This window comes from Meles meles, chromosome 8, assembly GCF_922984935.1.
Source record: "Meles meles chromosome 8, mMelMel3.1 paternal haplotype, whole genome shotgun sequence".
NCBI lineage: Eukaryota > Metazoa > Chordata > Mammalia > Carnivora > Mustelidae > Meles > Meles meles.
In genome coordinates, this window is record NC_060073.1 from 47613218 (window position 1) to 47634951 (window position 21734).

The 21734-nt window shown below is 39.9% G+C and overlaps 2 protein-coding genes across 2 annotated transcripts in view; both read left to right on the forward strand.

The window, feature by feature from the left end:
* Positions 1–12: 12 nt before the first annotated feature.
* PSMA1 (proteasome 20S subunit alpha 1) lies at positions 13–11295 on the forward strand. The gene is made up of 10 exons (XM_046014204.1): positions 13–103; positions 1604–1648; positions 2185–2286; positions 2407–2510; positions 3691–3779; positions 4383–4453; positions 4773–4902; positions 6056–6135; positions 9490–9600; positions 10935–11295. The coding sequence occupies exons 1-10, from the start codon at positions 101–103 to the stop codon at positions 10989–10991; spliced, it is 792 nt and encodes a 263-aa protein (XP_045870160.1). The 5' UTR covers positions 13–100; the 3' UTR covers positions 10992–11295.
* A 6369-nt stretch (positions 11296–17664) lies between these two features.
* Positions 17665–21734, forward strand: part of COPB1 (COPI coat complex subunit beta 1) — a 37521-nt gene continuing 33451 nt past the window's right edge. The window contains exons 1-2 of the mRNA XM_046016763.1: positions 17665–17782; positions 18532–18681. Coding sequence (XP_045872719.1) covers positions 18591–18681 — 91 coding nt within the window. The 5' untranslated portion in view covers positions 17665–17782; positions 18532–18590. The remainder of the gene's footprint in view (positions 17783–18531; positions 18682–21734) is intronic.

Consider the following 21734-nt stretch of genomic DNA (forward strand, 5'->3'; position numbering starts at 1 on the left):
AAATCCCGAAGGCTTCTCTGTAGATTGTCGAGCGGTAGTTTCGGCAACCTTCTGATTCTGCACCTCTGCAGGAGGCCGCAGCCAGATCCGCGCCGGAACCATGGTGCGTTGGGTTCTGAGCACGGGCGGTTTTGGGGCTGAGGTCCGCGGGCGGGGGGAATGGCGAGCCCCCCCCTCATTCTCAGAGCGGCCCGGGGCTTGGGGTACGGGAACCCCCGCCAACGGGAGGATTCCGGCAGTGATTCAGCATCTCCGGCCTGGCCGGGAGAGGGGCGGTGGGTAGTCGGTGCCGCTGTTCTCCAGGGTTCGTTTCACTGTTTTCCAAGCCTGGGACACTGTTTCCTCGGTCAGCTAGCCGAGTTTGCCCGTCCAGTTATTTCAGTGGTGTAATTCCAAGCAGCCCAGAGTGGCCCCTCGTGCTCTCTGTGGGAGAGAAGAGGACATAGGGACTTGACTTCGACGCTTCACTGTATTGCCAGAGCAGACTTGATCCCTGGGTTTGGGTTCCAGGACAGCGTGCATTTTACTTGTGGGTCCGTCTGATTTCTTTCTCCCCTAGAGCTTGATCAGAAAGGGTTATTTCGGGGCGCCTGGGTGGTTCAGTTAGTTAAGCGTCTGCCTTTGTCTCAGGTCATGATCCCAGGGTCTTGGGGTCAAGCCCCATGTCGCGTTCCCTGCTTCTCAGGGAGTCTGCTTCTCTCCCTCTCTTCTCTCCCGGCTCCCCCCACCCCCCACCCGCTGTTGTGCTATCTCTCTCTCTTTCTCTCTCAATAAATCTTTTTTAAAAAGAAAGGATTCTTTTCATTTTGTCCAGTCACCTAGTTTTACGGATGAATAAACCGAAGCTGGGAGAAGTGATGGTGTCATGGCTACCACCTGGCCTCAGGACTTCCAGCCATAATCTGCCATTCCAGCATTCAACTTTCTCACTCTCCCCCGGTCCCCGATTATTCTCCCAGTATTTGGCTAGTAGACTTGTTTTAATGTCTATTAAAACAGTAATGGTTCTGATGGCTGTAACTGTTTGTGTCAAGGTTAGACTTCCTGAGAACATTCTTGTGTTTATTCATTCAATATGAATGTTTATACGTTCAAGGCACTGTTTTGAGTGCAGCAAGGGTTCAAAGATAAATCTGCCCTGTTCCTAATCATTAAGCAGAAAGGGAAGTGCAGATAAAGAACTGATGGGAGTGTATGTTGGAATTTGGGGAGAAAAGATGAAGACTTAAAGAGGTAGACATTTGAGCTAGTTTAAAGAGGAAGAGTGCTTTTAACTCTTTTTATTAGGGCCCAGGATAAGGAAAGAGCATAAACAGGGAAGGAAAGTTGAACACTATGAACTTTAGTAATTGAACCCAAAGGGAGTGCTACTGATAGAAAGTTGGGAAGTTAGGTCCCATCTAGATCTGCTCCTCCTTTTTAGCTCCTGGTAAGTTTTAGAATTTGTTTTGCAACTGAGTAATCTTCCAGTGAGGTTGTATTAACAGCATGTGTTAATGTTGAATGGAAACAGATGGGAGAACATTTTTTAATGATAGAGCTTATTAAAAATTCAAATTTGTAATGTTCTTAAATCAATAGGTGTTTTTTCTTTTACTTTCAGTTTCGCAATCAGTATGACAATGATGTCACTGTTTGGAGCCCTCAGGTAAAAATGTTTTATACTTTATCTGTGAAGTGGCTTTAGAGGGTCACCTAGCTAGCTCACTAGTAGAGCATGCAACTCTTGATCTTGGGGTGGTGAATTTGAGACCCATATTGGGTGTGGAGCCTACTTTAAAAAGAAAGAAAAACTCATGAAATTGTAGGCTGTAAGAAAATGGAATATAATCATTTTAGACATTCCTGGAACCTAGATTTATCATTAAAGTAACTTTCCTAATTTAAAGGAAAAATCAGGGGCTCCTGGGTCGCTCAGTTGATTAAGGGACTGCCTTGGCTCAGGTCGTGGTCCCAGAATCCAGGGATCGAGCTCCATGGGGAGTCTGCTTCTCCCTCTGACCTTCTCCTCTGTCATGCTCTCTCTCTCAAATAAATAAATAAAATCTTTAAAAAATAATAGAAAAGAAAAATCATTTGAGATTTAACTATATTCACCTGAGATTTAAGAACACTAGATCAATTTTGAATATATGAAAGGTCTTGTTAAGATGACTCTAAGATGTGTTGTTGTTTTCTCTTTAGGGCAGGATTCATCAAATTGAGTATGCAATGGAAGCTGTCAAGCAAGGTTCAGCCACGGTTGGTCTGAAATCAAAAACCCATGCAGTGTTGGTTGCACTGAAGGTGAGTGAGGCAGTAAATAAATCTTCCTCATGTAGGAAATGGAACTAACAAATGTAAGTTTCACTGTGTAAATAATAAAACTATAAATGTGTTTTTATGTTTTATAATGTCCCTGTTTAGAGAGCACAGTCAGAGCTTGCAGCTCATCAGAAAAAAATTCTCCATGTTGACAACCATATTGGTATCTCAATTGCGGGACTTACTGCTGATGCTAGACTGTTATGGTGAGTATGATTATGTAAAACAAAAGAAATATACCTTTTGATTCATCCAGCTAAGATATTTTAGGAAGTTGTCTGGTTGAGATTCTAAGTTCAGATTGTGATACCTTAGTGGATTTGGGCTCAGTTGCTGAATGCTCTGTTTCTTGATCCCTCTAGTAGAAACTACTAGATTTAACCATGTTAAGATTAAAGCTTTTGTGGGGCGCCTGGGTGGTTCAGTGGGTTAAGCCTCTGCTTTCAGCTGAGGTCACGATCTCAGGGTCCTGGGATCGAGCCCCGCATCAGGCTCTCTGCTCGGCGGGGAGCCTGCTTCCCTCTCTCTCTCTGCCTACTGGTGATCTCTCTGTCAAATAAATAAATAAAATCTTTAAAAAAAAAAAAAAGATTAAAGCTTTTGAGAAGTCGCCAAATGTGATACTTGTTAACTCAGGATATATTGTTTGAGACAATGTTATGACTAAGAAGACCTTGACACTTTGGTCTGGTTTCTGAGGGTTGGGGCACTACTCTTGCTTTCTTTAATATGCCAGTATTTATTAGACGTATATTTCTTGCAAAGCTTAATACTGGATACTGCAGGGTACACAAGGGTGAGTCAGATACGCATCTTTTCTAGGAACTTAAAATCTAGTAGTATATCCATAATACAAGGTAGAAAGTGGAGAGTAACAGGTAGATTTCTGTGAGTCCAGAGGAGACAGATTATATCTAGTTGAGAGGTGTTCTAAAAATGAAGAGCTGGGGCTTTGAAGTCACACGGATTGAGTTTCATTCTTTCTTTTACCCTTTAGTATTTGAGATGAGGCTAGTTACTTAAACCATCAGTTCTTCTAGTATTTACTTTTTCAAGGTTATTGTTTAAGAGCCCAACATGTAGAGCATGTAACACAGTACCTTTTGGGTAATTTATTGCTCTTTTTCTCTTGCTCAGCCTTCTCTGTTCTCTAAAGTGCTCAGAGACCAAGTTTATCTAGAGCTAAGGAGTATTTTAGTCTCTTTTTTTTTTTAAACCTCATGTGTCCCAAGCGTTTGGTATAAATACGCATCCTGTGGCATGTCTTTCTCATTCCCTAACATGGATGTAATTCATGTGAAGAAAACAAGAAAAAAATCAAACTACTTTATTTAGACTGAAATAACTCTGATGTGAAATAACTAATTTTCCTTGTTTCTTTTTTAGTAATTTTATGCGCCAGGAGTGTTTGGATTCCAGATTTGTATTTGACAGACCTCTTCCTGTGTCTCGTCTTGTATCTCTAATTGGAAGCAGTATCCTTTTTTTGTTAGCATTTATGGATATGAACTTTAAATAGAGTTTTGATACTTAAGTGTTATGTTAATTATTGGGAATATAATTCATAGCATAGGTAAAATTTTGAGAACTTTAAGGTTAGTTACTTTTCAACAACAAAATGTTTAAAATTTAGAAGGAACTGTGGGACATTTTGTCATGGAAAAATGTATTCTAAATAAGGATTTGGGTTGCTCTTCCGTCAGCCCTTTTCTAGACCTAGATAAGCTCAATTTGAGGAAAACCAGTCAAGTCTCATTTTTAGAGAAGTTTTTTATTGGTGATTCTAAGTGTCCTTCAAAATTCTTGATCCCTTATATCCAAAACAGATGCGGTTCTCTATGTGAAAAGAGACCATTTTGCTAGCACTCAATCTTGGGTTTCGTGGATAGTTCTAACATTTTTGTAATACTAGGCCAAAGAAATATTTCTCTTGTATTTCTTCTTGCTATGGTGGATTGTGCAGCAACTTAAAAAAACAAAAACAAAAAAAAACCAGAGCTCTTTGTTAATAGTGTTTAATTTGAGAATAAATTTATTACTTTATTCCTTGTTAGAACAGTTTCTTTAACTAGTTTAAGAGACCCAGATACCAACCCAGCGATATGGCCGGAGACCATATGGTGTTGGACTGCTTATTGCTGGTTATGATGTAAGTTAATAGAATTATTATATTTTAATTATTTTTTTTAAAAATTGACTAGAGGGTGCTTGGGTGGCTCAGTGGGTTAAGCCTCTGCCTTCGGCTTGGGTCATGATCTCGGGGTCCTAGGATCAAGGCCCACATCAAGCTCTCTGGTCAGCTGGAAGCCTACTTCCCACTCTCTCTGCCTGCCTCTCTGCCTACTTGTGATATCTCTCTATCAAATAAATTAAAAAATCTTTTAAAAAAAAGCAAAAACAAAAACAAAAGAAACTGACTAGAAATTATATAGTGTGTGTATGTATATATATTTCTTTTCTATTTGTAGGATATGGGCCCTCACATTTTCCAAACCTGTCCGTCTGCCAACTATTTTGACTGTAGAGCTATGTCCATTGGAGCCCGTTCTCAATCAGCTCGTACTTACTTGGAGAGACATATGTCTGGATTTATGGAGTGTGAGTGATTTTTTTTTGTCCCCTCTAGTCTTTATATAGTGAATAAATAGTATCCTAAATGAAGAAAACTATCAGCCTTACAGAAGGAGTTTTTGTTTTATTTTGTTTTCAAATAAGCCCTTGGAGTGTTCATTATTTCTCTCATACATACTGGTTATTACCCCATGTAGCCATCACAGTAATTTCCATCACAATAGAACTTTGTCAAAATACAAATAGGAAAATGTCCTCAACTTTGAAGAGTCTTGGTTCTGTTGGTCTGAAGTGTGCCCCAACCAGAGTTGAGAACCAGTGTACTGTTTACCAGTTATAAGTTCTGTTACCAGCTTTTAGTTTTCTGTGATTCTCTTATTTTTAGCCACACAGATATTTCTGCATTAAGTAGTCCATCAACAAGTAAAAAATTAATGTAACTATGAGAAAGAAAAGTAAAATGTTGATGTAAGATGTGATCATAGGACAAGCTTTTCAAGTGCTTTGCTTATGCAAGGGTCTAGGACTTTAACACATCCTTTTTGGACATCTCTTGAGGTGACCATGTGGTTGTTTCCCCTTCATTCTATCATGGTATATTGCATTATTTGACTTTTGAATGTTAAACCAGCTTTGCATTCCTAGGATAAATCCCTCTTGCTCATGATTTATAATACAAATTATATATATATAAATGTTTATGTGAACATAAGTGTTGCTGGATTCATTTTGCTGATATTTTGTTGAGGTTTTTTGTGTGTGTCTGTATCCATAAGGATTATTGATCTGTAGTTTTAGTTTCTTGTGATATCTTTTTCTAGTTTGGTATCAGGTTAATATTGGCCACATAGAAAGAGTTGGAGACTTTATTTATAAAGAGCAAACACTTTCCATAGAATACATTCTACAAAACTTTGTGCTGTAGCATTTGTGAATCAGGATTCCCATTTGATTTAGCATAAAAAGGGCCAAATTTAGGAATAAAAATCATGTATTCTCTTATTACATAAAATAATGGTGTGTTATTTATTATTATTAGATTATATGGCTAAACTTTATAATTTTGGCTGTTATTATTGTGATATATTTAGTATGTGACTGAAACCACAATAGACCTGACAAATAAAAGTAGCCTAGCATGAAGGTGAAATTAAGAAATAATTGTTAATTTATTATATAGGCAATTTAAATGAACTGGTGAAACATGGTCTGCGTGCCTTACGAGAGACACTACCGGCAGAACAGGACCTAACTACAAAGGTAGATATCATGTTCTTTAATTCGAGATTTCAGCAATATAGGTCAATCATTTATTTCATAAATATAATAGAGGACTATATGCTTAACAATTCTTTAATTTGGGAGATGGTTCCCTTGGTTGGTTCATTGTTTTTCTTTAAGCTGTTCACTAAGTGATCTGATTTTGAAATGATTTTCAAATATTTCTTTTTGGAATAAAGCAATAAAACCAGTAAGTCTTAGGTGGAATGTCCTTCAGTTTCTTCAGCCGGTGGGAATATCTTTGTATTATTAACTCAGTTAACAAATATATATATTGACCTATCGTGTAGGCAGTGGACATTGAGAATATAATAAACACAGCAAACATCTTGGCTTTCTTGGAGCATACATTCAGTCAGGGAGATAGACTATATGCATAAGTAAATTACATAATACATTAGAAAATGATAAATACTACAGAAAAAATAGGTTAAGAGGAGAAAGAAGGACCATCTGGATATGGGAAGAAGGTGTGGTGAGGGACATTTTAAATGGGTTGGATAAGGATGGCTTCACTGAGAAAGTGAAATTGGAGGAAGATGTCTAAAGGAGGTGAGTGAGTGAGTGATTCAGATGTCTAGAGCAAGATCATTCCAGGGAATACAAGTATAAGGGCTTTGAGTCCAGAATATTTCTAGTCTTTGAGGCAAGAAGGCCGGGAGTGTTGGAGATCAAGAGGAAGAGAATGACTAAAGTGAAATAATGGAGCCCAGATCATGTATAAACCATTGTAGGTACTTTGGATTTTACTGAATAGATTATTAAGTTTGAACAGAAGAATACCATGATTTGATTTAGGTTTCAAAAGAGTTATTCTGGACGCCATTCTGAAAATAGATTATAGTGGGCAACATGGGTGAATATAGTTTTGAAACTGTTACGGTGATACAGAGTACAGAGAAGTTGTGGTGTAAAAGAGCCTTGAAGTTGGAGATCAGGATAAGTGGTTCAGTTTTGGGTATGTTTTAAAATTAGAGCTAAAAACATTTGCTAGTGAATTGATTGTGAGGGTGTAAAAACAACAAAAAAAAGTTATTTTCAAGATTTTGGGCTTGATTAGAGGAAGGAGAGATTTACGATTTACTGAGGTGGATATAAGACATTATAAGACAGTGGAAGGAACAAGTCTTGGGGTAAGAGTTGTGGAGAAAGATCAGACAGTTAGCTTAGGACTTAAAACTTGTTAATGCCTACTGTCCATTGCCGATAGAGAATAAGCAGATATTGGGGCACCAGGCTGGCTCAGTCAGTAGACCATACCACTCTTGATCTTGGGGTTATGAGTTCAAGCCCCATGTTGGGCATAAAGCTTACTTTAAAAAATAATAATAATAATAAGCAGCTATCAGATGTGTATGCCCTGGAGTTTGGTGGAGAATGGTCTAGCTAGACTTAGAAAGTTTGGAGTCTTTATGTAGAAATGGCATTTAGAGATTGAATTGGATGAAACCACTAAAGGAAACAAATAGTTTCTCAAGAGTTTTGAGGTCTGGGCAAGGGGCCCTCTAGAGTGCCTATCGCACCTTTAGAGATTGGAAGGTGAGTATCAACAAAAAGAGACTGAGAAAGATGATGAGGAAGGTTGGAGGAAAGCATTCTTGAAAACAGATGAAGAAACTATTTCGAGGAAGAGGGAATGAAAAATTGATAATACATCAAGGAAGATAGGGAATGAGAATTAACCATTAGATTAACAATGATGGGGACTTAACTAGACAATTTCATTGGAACGGTGAGCCCAAAACCGAAAGAAATGGAATCGGGACAGAATGGGAGAAGAGGAATTGGAAGTGGCTTTATAGAGATTTTCTCTTGCAGGTTCAGAGAAATGGGGTGGTGGCTGGAAGAGAATGTAGTGAGAGTTTTTTGTTGTTTTGGTTTTTTTAAATGGGAGAAATTACAGCATGCCTGGTGCATGATTATAAGAATAATCCAGTGTAAAGGGAAACATTTATATAGGAGAAATAGGAGAAAAATTGCTGGACCAATGCCCTTAAGCAGTATACAGGTGGAAAGGTAGACCTTGGGATATTGGTTCATTCACACTAACAGGAAGGGAGAGAATCTAGGGACGTAGATAAAGGAAACAATAGTTACTATGGGAGCCTGTGAACATTCTCTTCTGATTGCTTCTGTTTTCTCAGTGAAATAAGGAGCAAGGAGAATGGAAAATCCTAGAAAGATGTCCAGGAGAGAGGAGATTGGATGATCTAGGGACCCGTATAGTACAATGCAGGAACCACTACAGGCCTCCTTGTGGTTAATGATCATTAAAGGGAGATCAGTCAGCATTTTGTAAATCCATCTTATTATCGTGATTGGATAGTTATTATTGATATGTATGTGAAGAATTTATAGCCTGTGTAATCTTTTAGAAATAATTTTTCCTATCCTAAAAATAATTTTTAAAAAATCAGGAATGTACATGAAATTATTTTTATTTGTTTACCATAGAGGCGCCTGGGTGGCTCAGTTGGTTAAGGATCTGACTCTTGATTTTGGTTCAGGTCACGATAAGATCAAACCTCAGGCTCCATGCTGAGTGTGGAACCTGCTTAAGATTCTCTCTCTCCCTCCCCGCCCCCCACTCCCTCACAAAATGAGTAAAGTACCCATAATGCCATCACTCTAAGACAACTATCTTTTAAAACTGGGTTTACAGTTACCTGTTAACATTTGCAATTTGGAAAAGTTTGCTCAGGTATCTGGCTTTCTATTTCATATTTTTACTGAATCATGGAGAATGATTAGTGAAATCATTGAGAGAAGGCCTATATATTATGCCTCAATTTTTCACTAAAATTTTAATCTTATAGGAGGCTTTTTTACACTGGTTGGTATTCACTGAGTGTTTTAAGAATTGCTCTTAAATTTTAACATGTAGAAAATAGTTCCAAGACCCCACCAAAGTCAGCATTTTAGAACCTAAAACTTACTCTCTTTCCTTATTAAGAATCACTATGTCTTAACTCACATAGGAAACAAACCCGATTATTTCTTTGGAGTTAGGCTTACTTCCCAGCCAAGTTGCTTGCTCTGGTAACACTGGTCTGCAGCACATTTCCATTATGAGCCTAGTTACAGATTCCTAGGAGGCACAGACCTTTGGCGTTACTCATGATTATCAAAAGTGAATATTAAATCTGCAAGTTAAATAGGGATCTGCTCATTTTCTTCTTCCTTTTTTCTCTACACTTAAGTACTTTTTAGTCTTATTAAGTGCTATATAAACTTTATTTTGTTTTTTTTCATTCAACATTTAATCAAAAGCATCTTCCAACATGAATTCTCTTTTGATTTTCAATTTTTATCTTTCCCTCCTCCTGCCCCCAGAATGTTTCCATTGGAATTGTTGGTAAAGACTTGGAGTTCACGATTTATGATGATGATGATGTATCTCCATTCCTGGAAGGTCTTGAAGAAAGACCACAGAGAAAGGCACAGGTATATAACTAATCATAATACCAGAAGGTTTAGTTCTATCATAAACTGCTGTTCCTACCACAGTTGTTGAGTAAAGTCACCATTTTTGGCTTTAATTATTGAGGTAGGCTCGCAGTTCAAATGGCAGTAGGAAAACTTGGAACTGAATAATATAAAGTACTGAGGGGGCAGTGCTCTCCATAAACAACAAGGGTTGATGATTTGGTTATCTGTTGCTGTTTTTCGCAAATCTGTGGGTGGACTATGGCTAAGTCTTTCTTTCGCTGGTCTCATTTGGGGTCTCTTGTAATCAGTTGAAGCAGTGGGACTGGAACATCTAAGATGGCTTTATTCACAGTCTTCGTTTTTCATACTCTGTAGGTATATCCTGGAGAGACAGCTAGAAGGTTGGGACCCCTGCTAAGATGACTTGACCACTGTCCATGTAGTCTCAGAGCCTCTCTTCACCAGAGTCTCTTTAGGAGGGTAATAGCTCAGAGCTTGCAAAAGTTCAAAAGTTCAATGGAAGGTGCCAGACATCTTAAAGGCTAGGCCTGGAAGGGGCACAGCATCAGTTTTGCTCATTCTGTTGGTGAAAGGAAATCATAAGGCCAGCCATGAGTCTATAGGAGTGGGGACTGAGAGAAAGTTTATTGGGGTCCCTTTGGAAACTGAATTGGCCCTTCACAAATACTGAGAAAAGGATCAGGAAGTGTTGGGAAATCTCAGATTAAATACTGGTCTTTTTTGTTGGGTATTTAGAATACACAGTTGCTATTTATAGATAATTATTTGATGGCTGTGTAATTGTGTAATTGAAAATAAAGTGTCCTAGAGAGAAATATTTTCTGCACTGTGAATTTTTTTTTCAACTTGGAGAGGATATTGTTGGTACTATGTGGAGGAGTAGGATTTGCATTATTTAAACTTGTTGGTAAGAACCAGTACTATTGAGAAGAATGCTGTGAGTTCCACACAGCTGATTTGTTTGATCATGTTTTCTCCGTGTTTCTTAGTGCTGAAGAGGATGAGGATGTCGAAAATGTACTGATTATATTCTAAGGCTAGAAGTGATAATAAAAAAGAGGACTTTATTCCTGAACAAGACAAAGTATGATAAAATGCTGGAATTGCTCAATGATGTTTAGGTTTTCAGACCTATAAAATGATGCCTGCTTAAAAACAAAAAACGTTTGTTCAGAAATTTTAACAGGACAGTGAACTAAAATTGAGTATCCAGAATATCTCCTAACCCCTTTTTTCTTGAATATTTTTAAATATTTGTGATTAGAAGTATATATTGGTCAAGTGATTTTTTTCTTTTTAACCAGTTTTCTTTTTTCTTCCCCTTACAGCCTGCTCAACCTGCTGATGAACCTGCAGAAAAGGCTGATGAACCAATGGAACATTAAGTTATAAGCCAGTCTATGTGTGTATTATCAAATCTGTAAGAATGCAGGAACATGTACTGATGACCATAATCTATACTTTGAACCAAAAGATGCAGGGTGGTCTTATGGTATGTTTTAGGAATCAGTCCAGATGTGTTTTTCCTAAGCAACTTGTCTGAAACCATATAATGGTATGATTTTTCTTTGAGAGGGTCTATATAATCATTTTCTAGTAAGTATAGTTATCTGTACTAATGTTTTTATATGAAGAACATAGTGTCTTTGTGTTTTTAAAGACAACTGTGAAATAAAATTGTTTCACCTGCCTGTGTATTGGGTTTTTGTTTTTTAAGTAGCTTCAACTATAAATAGCCATGTTTGCCAAATTAATTTGCCTTAGGTTTAGTGATGGGGAAAAATAGTACTGTCTATCACAGCCTTACACCAATTCCCTAGGTATGGACTGGCTACACGAGAATTCATGGAGATTTGGTTCAGAATACAAATTGCAGGGTTCAACCCTGGAGATTCTTTTTTTTTTTTTTTTTTTTTAAGATTTTGCTTTATTTATTTGACAGAGAGATCACAAGTAGGCAAAGAGGCAGAGAGGAGGAAGCAGGCTCCTCACTGAGCGGAAAGCCCAATGTGGGGCTCAATCCCAGGACCCTGGGACCATGACCTGAGCTGAAGGCAGAGACTTTAACCCACTGAGCCACCCAGGCGCCCCATCCCTGGAGATTCTTATTAAAAACTGAGAAACCACGACATTCAGTTTTTAACAAATGAATGGTTTTTCATTACAACCAGCAGATGGCAGTAGTGTTAGCTCTGGTCTCAGTGTAGGGAACTTTTGCAAAAATGACAAAAGGGAAGTTTTCATTCCAAACTATCATTTCCTCTTATCATGCCCAGCCCCACTCTGGCGTAATCTTTAGACTGCCTTCCATTATTTTTGTGAGTGGTGTATCCAGATACTGCAATACAATTTTTATCTTAGGTCATGTAAAATGAAATTCGAGGAAATCTGATCTACAAAACCAAACACTCCAAAATTTTGCTGCTTAGGAACCTTAAGGAGTTTTTTATTTCCTAAGATTCCTATCTTTCTGGAGAGGAACAGTTCATTTGTAGATGGGGAACTTGGATTTTAGATCTAATTCTACTAATTAGTTGCTGTTTGGAGAATTATTTTAAAGGTTAAATGGGAGAATTTATGTGAAAAATACCTTATACACTCTAAAATTCATAAAATGTTTATTTTTTTTCCAAATTGCCCAAAATTTATTTTTATTTAAAGATTTAATTTTGGGGGCACCTGCGTGGCTCAGTTGGTTAAATGTCTGCCTTTGGCTCAGGTCGTGGTCCCAGCATCCTGGGATCAAGCCCCCACATGATGCTTCCTGTTGAGCCCAAGCCTGTTTCTCCTCCCTATCTGCCTGCCACTCCCCCTGCTTGTGCTCTCTCTCTCTTACATAAATAAAATATTTTAAAAATAATATTTTAAGTAATCTCTACACCCATTGTAGGGCTTGAACCTACAAGCCCAAGACCAAGAGTCATACGCTCCACTGACTGAGCCAGCCAGGTACCCTACAGATTGCCCAAAAGTTTAAAAGCGTTAGTAGATTTAAATCTCTCTGGCTTCTTGAAGGTAAAGTGCTAAGACAAACTCTGGCAACCTTGTTGAGAGAAAGACCTGTCTAAACACAGGAATGTGTGAGGTGTTGGGTCTTTATTCTAGAAGTAGACCCAGGAATCAGCCATTGGAGCTTGGGATGAGGTGACAAGGACCATGTGGCCATTTTACCTACCACAGAGTTGACTTGAGCATGTGCAGCTTCCACACACAAAGTAAATGGGAGGGAGGGGTCCCACCCGCCTTCAGATTCAATGACTCTTATAGTCTGGAGGAGGGAACATAAGTGGGAAATTTCATAATCTCTTTAAAGCCTCAGGCAAGTCTCTCTTCCTCTGGGCCTAGCATTGTATGAGCTTCTGTCTTGTTGGGTGATTCTGTTGTTTAAAGATAATGTGTAGGGCGCCTGGGTGGCTCAGTGGATCAGCCGCTGCCTTCGGCTCAGGTCATGATCTCAGGGTCCTGGGATCGAGCCCCGCATCGGGCTCTCTGCTCCGCAGGGAGCCTCTTTCCTCACCTCTCTCTGCCTGCCTCTCTGCCTACTTGTGATCTCTCTCTCTGTCAAATAAATAAAATAAAAAATCTTAAAAAAAAATAATAAAGATAATGTGTAACATTTTGGGTTTTTTTGGTTTTTTTTTTTTTAATATTTTATTTATTTGACAGAAATCACAACTAGGCAGAGAGGCAGGCAGAGAGAGAGGGGGAAGCAGGCTCCCCGCGGAGCAGAGAGCCCGATGTGGGGCTCGATCCCAGGACCCTGGGATCATGACCTGAGCCGAAGGCAGAGGCTTTAACACACTGAGCCACCCAGGCGCCCCCTAATGTGTAACATTTTGTATCTGTTCCCTAAATGCAAACAAATTACTTGACTGGCACTCAGCTGGGAAAAAAAAACTCATCCCTCAGAGCCAGTTTTAGTAATCTTTTATTTTTACTTTTGTAAAGATTTCATTGGTTTGAGGTATGGACACAGGGGCCATAGAGGGAGAGCAAAAAGCAGCGCCCCACTGAGCATGGGGCCTGATGTAGAGTTTGATCCTAAGACCCACAGATCATGACCTGAGCCAAAGGCAGACAGACACCTAAGCAACTGAGCCACCCAGGAGCCCCTTAGTAATCTTTTTTCTTTTTTTAAGATTTTATTTATTTCTTTGACAGAGAGATAGAGCACAAGTAGGGGGAGCGGCAGCGAGAGGGAGAAGCAGGCTCTCTGCCGAGCAAGGAGCCCGTTGCAGGGTTGCAGGGCTCAATCCCAGGATGCAGGATCATGACCTGAGCCAAAGTCAGAGGCTTAACCAACTGAGCCACCCAGGCTCTCCCTTAGTAATCTTTTTAATATATGATGTTAGTCTTATACCCTGACCTTAGAACTTAAAATCCTTTCCACCCAAATAAGATTCAATCAACTCTACTGTCTGTACAGAGTTCTTTGTGAAGCATTTCCATTGTTTTTTTGGTTTTTTTTTTTAAGATTTTATTTATTTCTTTGACAGACAGAATCACAAGTAGGCAGAGAGGCAGGCAGAGAGAGGAGGAAGCAGGCTCCCTGCCGAGCAGAAAGCCCGATGCAGGGCTCGATCCCAGGACCCTGGGATCATGACCTGAGCCAAAGGCAGAGGCTTTAACCCAATGAGCCACCCAGGCGCCCCTCCATTGTTGTTTTGTGTAGTGTGTCATATTTAGTTATTCTGTTTAATCTGTGTTAAATAATGACAAACAAATACCTAATAATCTCTCATTAAACCTATCACTGATATAAAAATAATATTCAATTCATCTGGAATTTATTAGGCATCTATAGGTGCAGCTTTGAAGAACTCATATGGTTAAAAAATAAGAGGCAGTAAAGTAGGTGACAGGATTCAGGTTCTAATTCCAGCTTTTTCAATGTTTGACCATTTTCTGATATGAGGACAAGTTCCTTTTCTCTAGGCTTTGATTTCCTAGACACCTAAATTTTTATGATTCTTGGTATATGACAAGGCTTTTGCTCTCAAAGTTAGAAAGCATTAAATCTTTGGGGGATAAAAGGTGTGGGGGGGCACCTGGGTGTCTTAGTCGGTTAAGCGTCTGTCTTTGGCTCAGCTCATGATCCCAGGGTCCTGGGATTCAGCCCTGTTTCTGGCTCCCTGTTCAGCAGGGGCCTGCTTCTCCCTCTTTTTCTGCCTGCCACTCTGCCTGCTTGTGTTCTCCCTCTTGGTCTCACTCTCTCTGTGTCAAATAAATAAAAACTTAAAAAAAAAAAGCATTCAAAATGAGGGGTGCCTAGGTGGCTCAGTCAGACTCTTCGTTTCAGCTCAGGTAATGATCTCAGGGTCATGAGCTGAAACTCCCAATTGGGGCTTCTCCGCTCAGTGGGGAGTCTGCTTCAGATACTCTCCCTCTACCCCTCCCCTGTTCTTGCGTGCTCCCTCTCTCAAAAAAAAAAAAAAAAAAAAAAAAAAAAGAACAAAAATAGAACAACAACAAAAATCTTAAAGGAAAAAGCATTCAAAATGATACAATTATATACTAGAGTAAAAACAAGACCCAAAACAAGGTGCATATTACAAGTCAGGAGGAAATCAGCTACATAAGGTCCTGATATCTATGGAATATGCTCTGTATTTAATAATATACAACAATGTGAGGCAGCTGGGTGGCTCAGTGGGTTAAGCGTCCGCCTTCGGTTTAGGTCATGGTCTCAGGGTCCTGGGATCGAGCCCCTCATTAGGTTCCCTGCTCAGGGAGGAACCTGCTTCTCCCTTTCCTTCTGCCTGCCCCTCCTCCTGCTTGTGCTCTCTCTCTCTGTCAAATAAATACAATCTTAAAAAAATAGAGTATACAACAATATATATACACTGCCAATGACATTTTAAGTGCAGACCTAAAATGAGGTTTTATAAAACGTATTATGTCTTGTCTTCTTTTCATACTTAATAGTTTCCTTAATGACTTGGTCATGATAAGTCTTCAAATTTTGTTCTGTAGGTGCGCCTGTGTGGCTGTCGTTAAGCATCTGCCTTCAGCTCAGGTCATGATCCCAGGGTGTGGGGATCCATCGAGCTCTTCATTGGGCTCCTTGCTCAGTGGGAAACCTGCTTCTCCCTCTTCCACTCCCCCTGGTTGTGTTCCTTCTTTCACAGTCTCTCTCTGTCAAATAAATAAAATCTTAAAAAAAATTTTTTTCTTCTGTAACACAATGAGCCTCCAGGGCAACTGAAGTGGGTGTGGTCCTACACTGGTGGCTCTAAACTGCTGAGCTTTGTTATTGCTAAGTCTAGATATTTTGGGGGTCTCATTTCATGCCAACAGATTGTTCCTTCTTGATAAGTGGGCTTGGAAACCAGATACAGTTCTTGTAAAACTTCACAGAAGTAAAACAACCTGTTGTATACACATCTTGGGTTCATCTCAAGGGAATTATGTTGCATGAAAATACAATCTCTGTGGTTACATAGTACAGTTAATATACATTACATCTTTGACAAAATTACAGAGATATGGACAGACAGCTTAGTAGTTGCCAGGGGGTGAGGAGGGAAGTGACTGTGACCATAAAAGGATAGCAGGAAGGATCCTTGAAATTGTTCTGTATCATACCTGGTGGCGGTCACATGAATCTATTTTTTTGAAATATATATTTAAATATTTTATTTATTTGACAGAGAGACAGAGATCACAAGTAGGCAGAGAAGCAGGCAGAGAGGGGGGAAGCAGGCTCCTGCTGAGCAGAGAGCCCGATGCAGGGGCTTGATCCCAGGAGCCTGAGATCATGACATGAGCTGAAGGCAGGAGCTTTTTTTTTTTTTTTAAGATTTTATTTATTTATTTGACAGAGAGAGATCAAAAGTAGGTAGAGAGGCAGGCAGAGAGAGAGGGGAAAGCAGACTCCCTGCTGAGCAGAGAGCCCAATGCAGGGCTCACTCCCAGGACCCTGAGATCATGACCTGAGCCGAAGGCAGAGGCTCAGCCCACTGAGTCACCCAGGTGCCCCATGGTCACATGAATCTAAACATGGTAAAATTGCCTAGAACTAAATGCAGAAGTGACTGCATGTAAAACTGGTGAATCTGAGTGAGGAGTAAATTAAATCAATGTTAATTTCCTGCATTTGATATTGAACTGTACACAAAATGTTCATTTTATCCCTAGTTGGGAGAAACTAGGGGAAGAGTATATAGGATCTCTGTATCTGCAATTATTTCAAGATGAAAAGTTGGTTGTTTTTTTTAAAATCAGTACATAGGATTTGAAGAACATTCTTAGAACATGATGTAAACACATGGCCTTTGTGATATATTTTGGGTGCTCAAAGAATTTATACTTTGCTTGATGGTTCTAAAAAGAAGAAATCTCAAATAGCTGGATTCCAGATAGGTGAGACAATATTTATTTTCTATGTTCCTAATGAAGTATGTACCTGTTAAGGGTGAGTTCTGTCAGATGTCTTTTATTCACAGTGTTTTGTTCAAGGCTTCAAAAAAAATTTTTTAATAATAATTGGCCAGAAAAGTTTTTGAGGGGAAGGTGCTGCGTGGGGGCATATGGAACCTCATAAGAACAATTCCGAAGGTGCTATGGCTGTTAGCTGCAACAATTGGGTTTTTGGAGAAAGGTAAAATCTTTTTAAAATAGTGATTGTCAATCTCCCTTTTTGCAAATGTATGTATGTATGTATGTGTGTATGTTAATTTTTTGGATGCTCAGAAAGGATCTTGAAAGAGACCACTCCGAAATAAAGTGCCGATGTCCCAGCAACCCTAGCTTAAACTGCAGAGGCAGGAACCCAGACTCCTGGAGAGGTTAAGAACTGAAATGAATCTTCATAAAATCTAGTCTCACTTATTAGAAGAGCTAAAGTGACTTTCCCAAGTAGTAATTAGTTAGATTCCCTGTTTATTAATGGGTGAGCTAGAAAAGGAATTTAAGCTTTTAAGCTTTCCCAGATGCCCCCGCCACCTAAAACTGCCGCGGACTGGAAGGAAGAAACTTGAGCATACTTGCAGAGCGCAGGCGCAGGACGGAGAAGACTTGGCCTCTCTGAGTTGCCGTAGGGGCTAGGTGGCTTGGCCTCGCCACCCCACCCCCTTCCACGTCAGCGGAGGACTGTGCGGAGCAGCGTCTGCTCCTGCGGGTTGGAGCCGGAGTCGACGGTCCCACCGTTGCCCTAGCTGCCGCCCCTTGGTGCCAGGTAGCTGGCCCAAAGCCCCTAATCCCGGAGGCGTGCTGGGCTGGGCTGGGTCGGAGGAACCAGCTCTCCGGCGGGAAGATGCGGAAGGGGAACGACTAGGCCGCTCGCGTCCGGGCCTGGCGAAGTAGAACGGGGGGCTGGGAAGCTCTGGGCCGGACGCCCCTTCCCGGTCTTGCGTACTGGCCAGGGGTCTGATCCCTCCTAGGGCCCGGGGATTCAGGATTCCGGGCCGGGGCTGCTTTGCTGGAGGGACGGAAGGGGGTGGGGGTACAGCGCACTGATTGACCGACCGACGCACAGTCGGGTCCACCCATGAACAAGAAAATGTTTTAACGTTTTTAGCTGAGTTTTCGTGCACAGGGTCTCTTACTTGAGCAGTTCAGATTGTGTGTTATGTTTAAAAATCATTGTTCTGTTACACGGTTGGGCGGGACTGGGGGACTGTCACTCTATTGCGGGCCTTGGTGTGCAGTACAGCATTCTCAAGCCCTAGGCGGGGTTGTGGGGTGGGAGATAATATCCTAAGACCGAGGCAGACAAGTGTGTCTTTTATCATATTAGGCATTATTTTTATGGGACACAATATGAATTGACTCTACCCTTCTAGTACTTTAAAACTCATTAGCCAGACTGAATGAACTTTAGACAGTAAAGATCACGATAGTTACTGGTTGTGTGTGTGTGTGTGTGTGTGTGTGTGTGTGTGTGTGTGTGTGTTTACTTGTAATGATATCGTTCTATTTTTCTAGATTTTCTGGCATCTATCATCCTTAAGTCTTGTATCGAGGTTTGATTATATCCGGAAACCATGACGGCTGCCGAGAACGTGTGCTATACGTTAATTAACGTGCCCATGGATTCAGAACCACCATCCGAAATTAGCTTAAAAAATGATCTAGGTAAACTCTGATGATATTTTGAAAATTAAATGGAGAAAAAATGAAAATAAAAGGCTCATTTCCATTACAAGTTTCTTTGTAATTAGAAATACTTAATTTTTATCTAAATACTTTTTTCTAGGATCTCTTAAGTAGAACTTGGGGTTTTTTGTTTGTTTTTTGTTTTTAGATTTTATTTATTTCTTTGATAGAGGGCACAAGTAGGCAGAGCGGCAGGAAGAGGGAGAGGGAGAAGCAGGCTCCCTACTTAGCAGGGAGCCCAGTGTGAGGATCCATCCTACATTGTTGTCATGATCTGAGCTGAAGGCAGATGATACTAAGCTACCCAGGCACCCCAGAACTTGGGTCTTAATAAAAATGAAAACCTGGGGCGCCTGGGTGGTTGGTCAGTAAAGCGTCTGCCTTCTGCTAAGGTCATGATCCCAGGGTCCTGGGATTGAGCCCCACTTCAGGCTCCCTCCTCAGTGGGGAGTCTGCTGCTCCTCCTGACCCTCTGCTCTGCTCCTGCTCTCTCTCTCTGGCTATCTCTCTCAAAGAAATAAGATCAAAACTTGTTACATTTAGACTTGCAGTGTTGGTTTTTGGAAATAAAACAACATCTCAGCTTCGCTTAGTAAAGCCAGAGAAATATAGTAGTTTAGTTGTTAGATATTCCTCACAAGAACATAATGGCTTGTATAGTTAAATATATTATGCTTAAGTGTAGCTGACAGTTCTTTGCAGGTAACAGGTTGAGAATGTGTATTTGAATGTTTCAGTTCCTTTGTGTAGTTAACTTCTTATTACTTAGCTTGTAAAACCAAAATAACTTTGTTCTTTGGGTTTGCCACCTGTTGAACTTGGAATATGCATGTGTTTTCTGGAAAGTTTTAAGCTTTTTGAGCATTTGAGGTTTAAAAAGGTTTAAGCTTTTTCAAAGCATTTATTACAAAAAGAAAGCAAGTATATTTCTGGATTTTAAAAGTGTATACTCTGTATCCTTTTTGTGAGTGATTCTGTGAAGAACATTTTTTCCAAAGTAAGACACGTTCCAAAACAATGATTCTTGTTTCATTGAACTACTAAAAATAAGTTTTACTTAAATGGTAACTACTGTTTAAAACAAAGAAGTGTGAAAATTATGCTTCAGGTCTTGAAAGTATCCTTTTAGAAGGTAGTTTGCCATTTGAAAGGAGACAGTACTTTACTTGCCTGTTCCCACGTCTTAATCAGCAATAATGGAGTATCTCCTGATTTTAGGCTTCTTAATAACTTGGTTTCTATTGAGAACCACTTTTAGAGAAGGAAAAAGAAACCCTCCTTTATGTCACTTAAAGCTATAGCCCTATATACCAAAGCCACAGATAGTTCTTTTTGTGTGTGTTTGAGTTTATGTATGATAGTGGAATGAAATGCACATTAATGAATAAACTTGATTACTATATCTTTCTTATAATTTAAAAGTTTTCAGGACACTTGACTGTCTCAGTGGGCAGAGCATGTACTCTTTTTGTTAAAAAAGATTTTTATTTATTTATTTGACAGAGAGAAATCACAACTAGGCAAAGAGGCAGGCAGAGAAAGAGGGGGAAGCAGGCTCCCTGTTGGGCAGAGAGCCCGATGCGGGGCTCGATCCCAGGACCCTGGGATCATGACCTGAGCCGAAGGCAGAGGCTTTAACCCATTGAGCCACCCAGGCGCCCCTTATTTTTATTTTTTTAAGATTTTTTAAAAATTTATTTGGCAGAGAGAGAGAGAGTACACAAGCAGGGGGAGTGGCAGGCAGAGGTAGAGGGAGAAGCAGGCTCCCCGCTGAGCAGATCACTGATGCAGGACTCAATCCCAGGACCCTGGGACATGACCTGAGCTGAAGGCAGACGCTTATTACTAAGCCGCCCAGGCACCCCGAAGGTGGTGTATTTTAAACAAAAATGTTGACCCTTGTGGAATAAATTCGGCAAGAACACTTACTGTGTTTTCAGTTGAACACAAATTGAGAACCTGAGAATATTCTCTGTTCTGCAACATGTGAAAATATCATACCAAGCTAGTAATAGATATGTAGCCTTTGGGGGCTAGAAAGGAATTTTGATTTACCTTCTATAATTATTCCAAAGCTTAAATCCTTTCTGTAACTCTATCAGTTGGGCATTCACGGTCTCTTGTCTCTTTGGCAACAACAAGGAACTCTTCATTTGATAGCCATTTAGCTCTAATTGTTGGAAATGTATTCCCAGTTCTTTTCTTTTCTTCATGATAACTCTAAGATTATTAAAAACTTCGGCATCCCTTTGTGTCCTCCCCTCTCCTAGATATTTGTTTATTTGTGTGCCAAGTGGTGGGTGTGCTTGCCTATTACATTCCTGCCTTTGATTCCAGTGATAATGATGAAATTATAGATTGTGTTGCATAAAACAATTTATAGTATAAATTGCTTTAAGCTAAGTAATAATAAACTAGTACTTTAAATATGTCATCCTTAATTCTAAATAATGGCTACTCATCTAGTACATTTTAATTTTCTTCCAGTTTTTTAGGTGATTTCCTAAGAAAGATTCTGAAGTTTTGTAGTCTGTTCCAATTTTTGTTTATGTGCTGCCAAAGTGAGCACTGCAGTTTTATAGTCTGTAGAAATATGGGATTTTGGATTTACTGTATTAGTTCCCAGCTTTTTTTTTTTTAAACATTTTTTAAAAAGATTTTATTTATTTATTTGTCAGAGAGAAAGAGAGAGAGAGAACATAAGTAGGCAGAGTGGCAGGCAGAGGCAGAGAGAGAAGCAGGCTCCCCGCTGAGCAAGGAGCCCGATACAGGACTTGATCCCAGGACCCTGGGATCATGACCTGAGCTGAAGGCAGAGGCTTAACCAACTGAGCCACCCAGGCCTCCCCTCAACCTTTTTGAGTTTGAAGATCTAATGTTTAAAAAAAAGCCACTGATCTTCCCCGTTTTCCCCTCATGATAGTGGTTGTAACTTCCGATGACTAAAAGCTATGTTGAATTCAGAAGCACTTATTCTAATAGCCTCTATTTACACTGTGAAAACTAGCTACGTATGTATTTGAGACATGCAT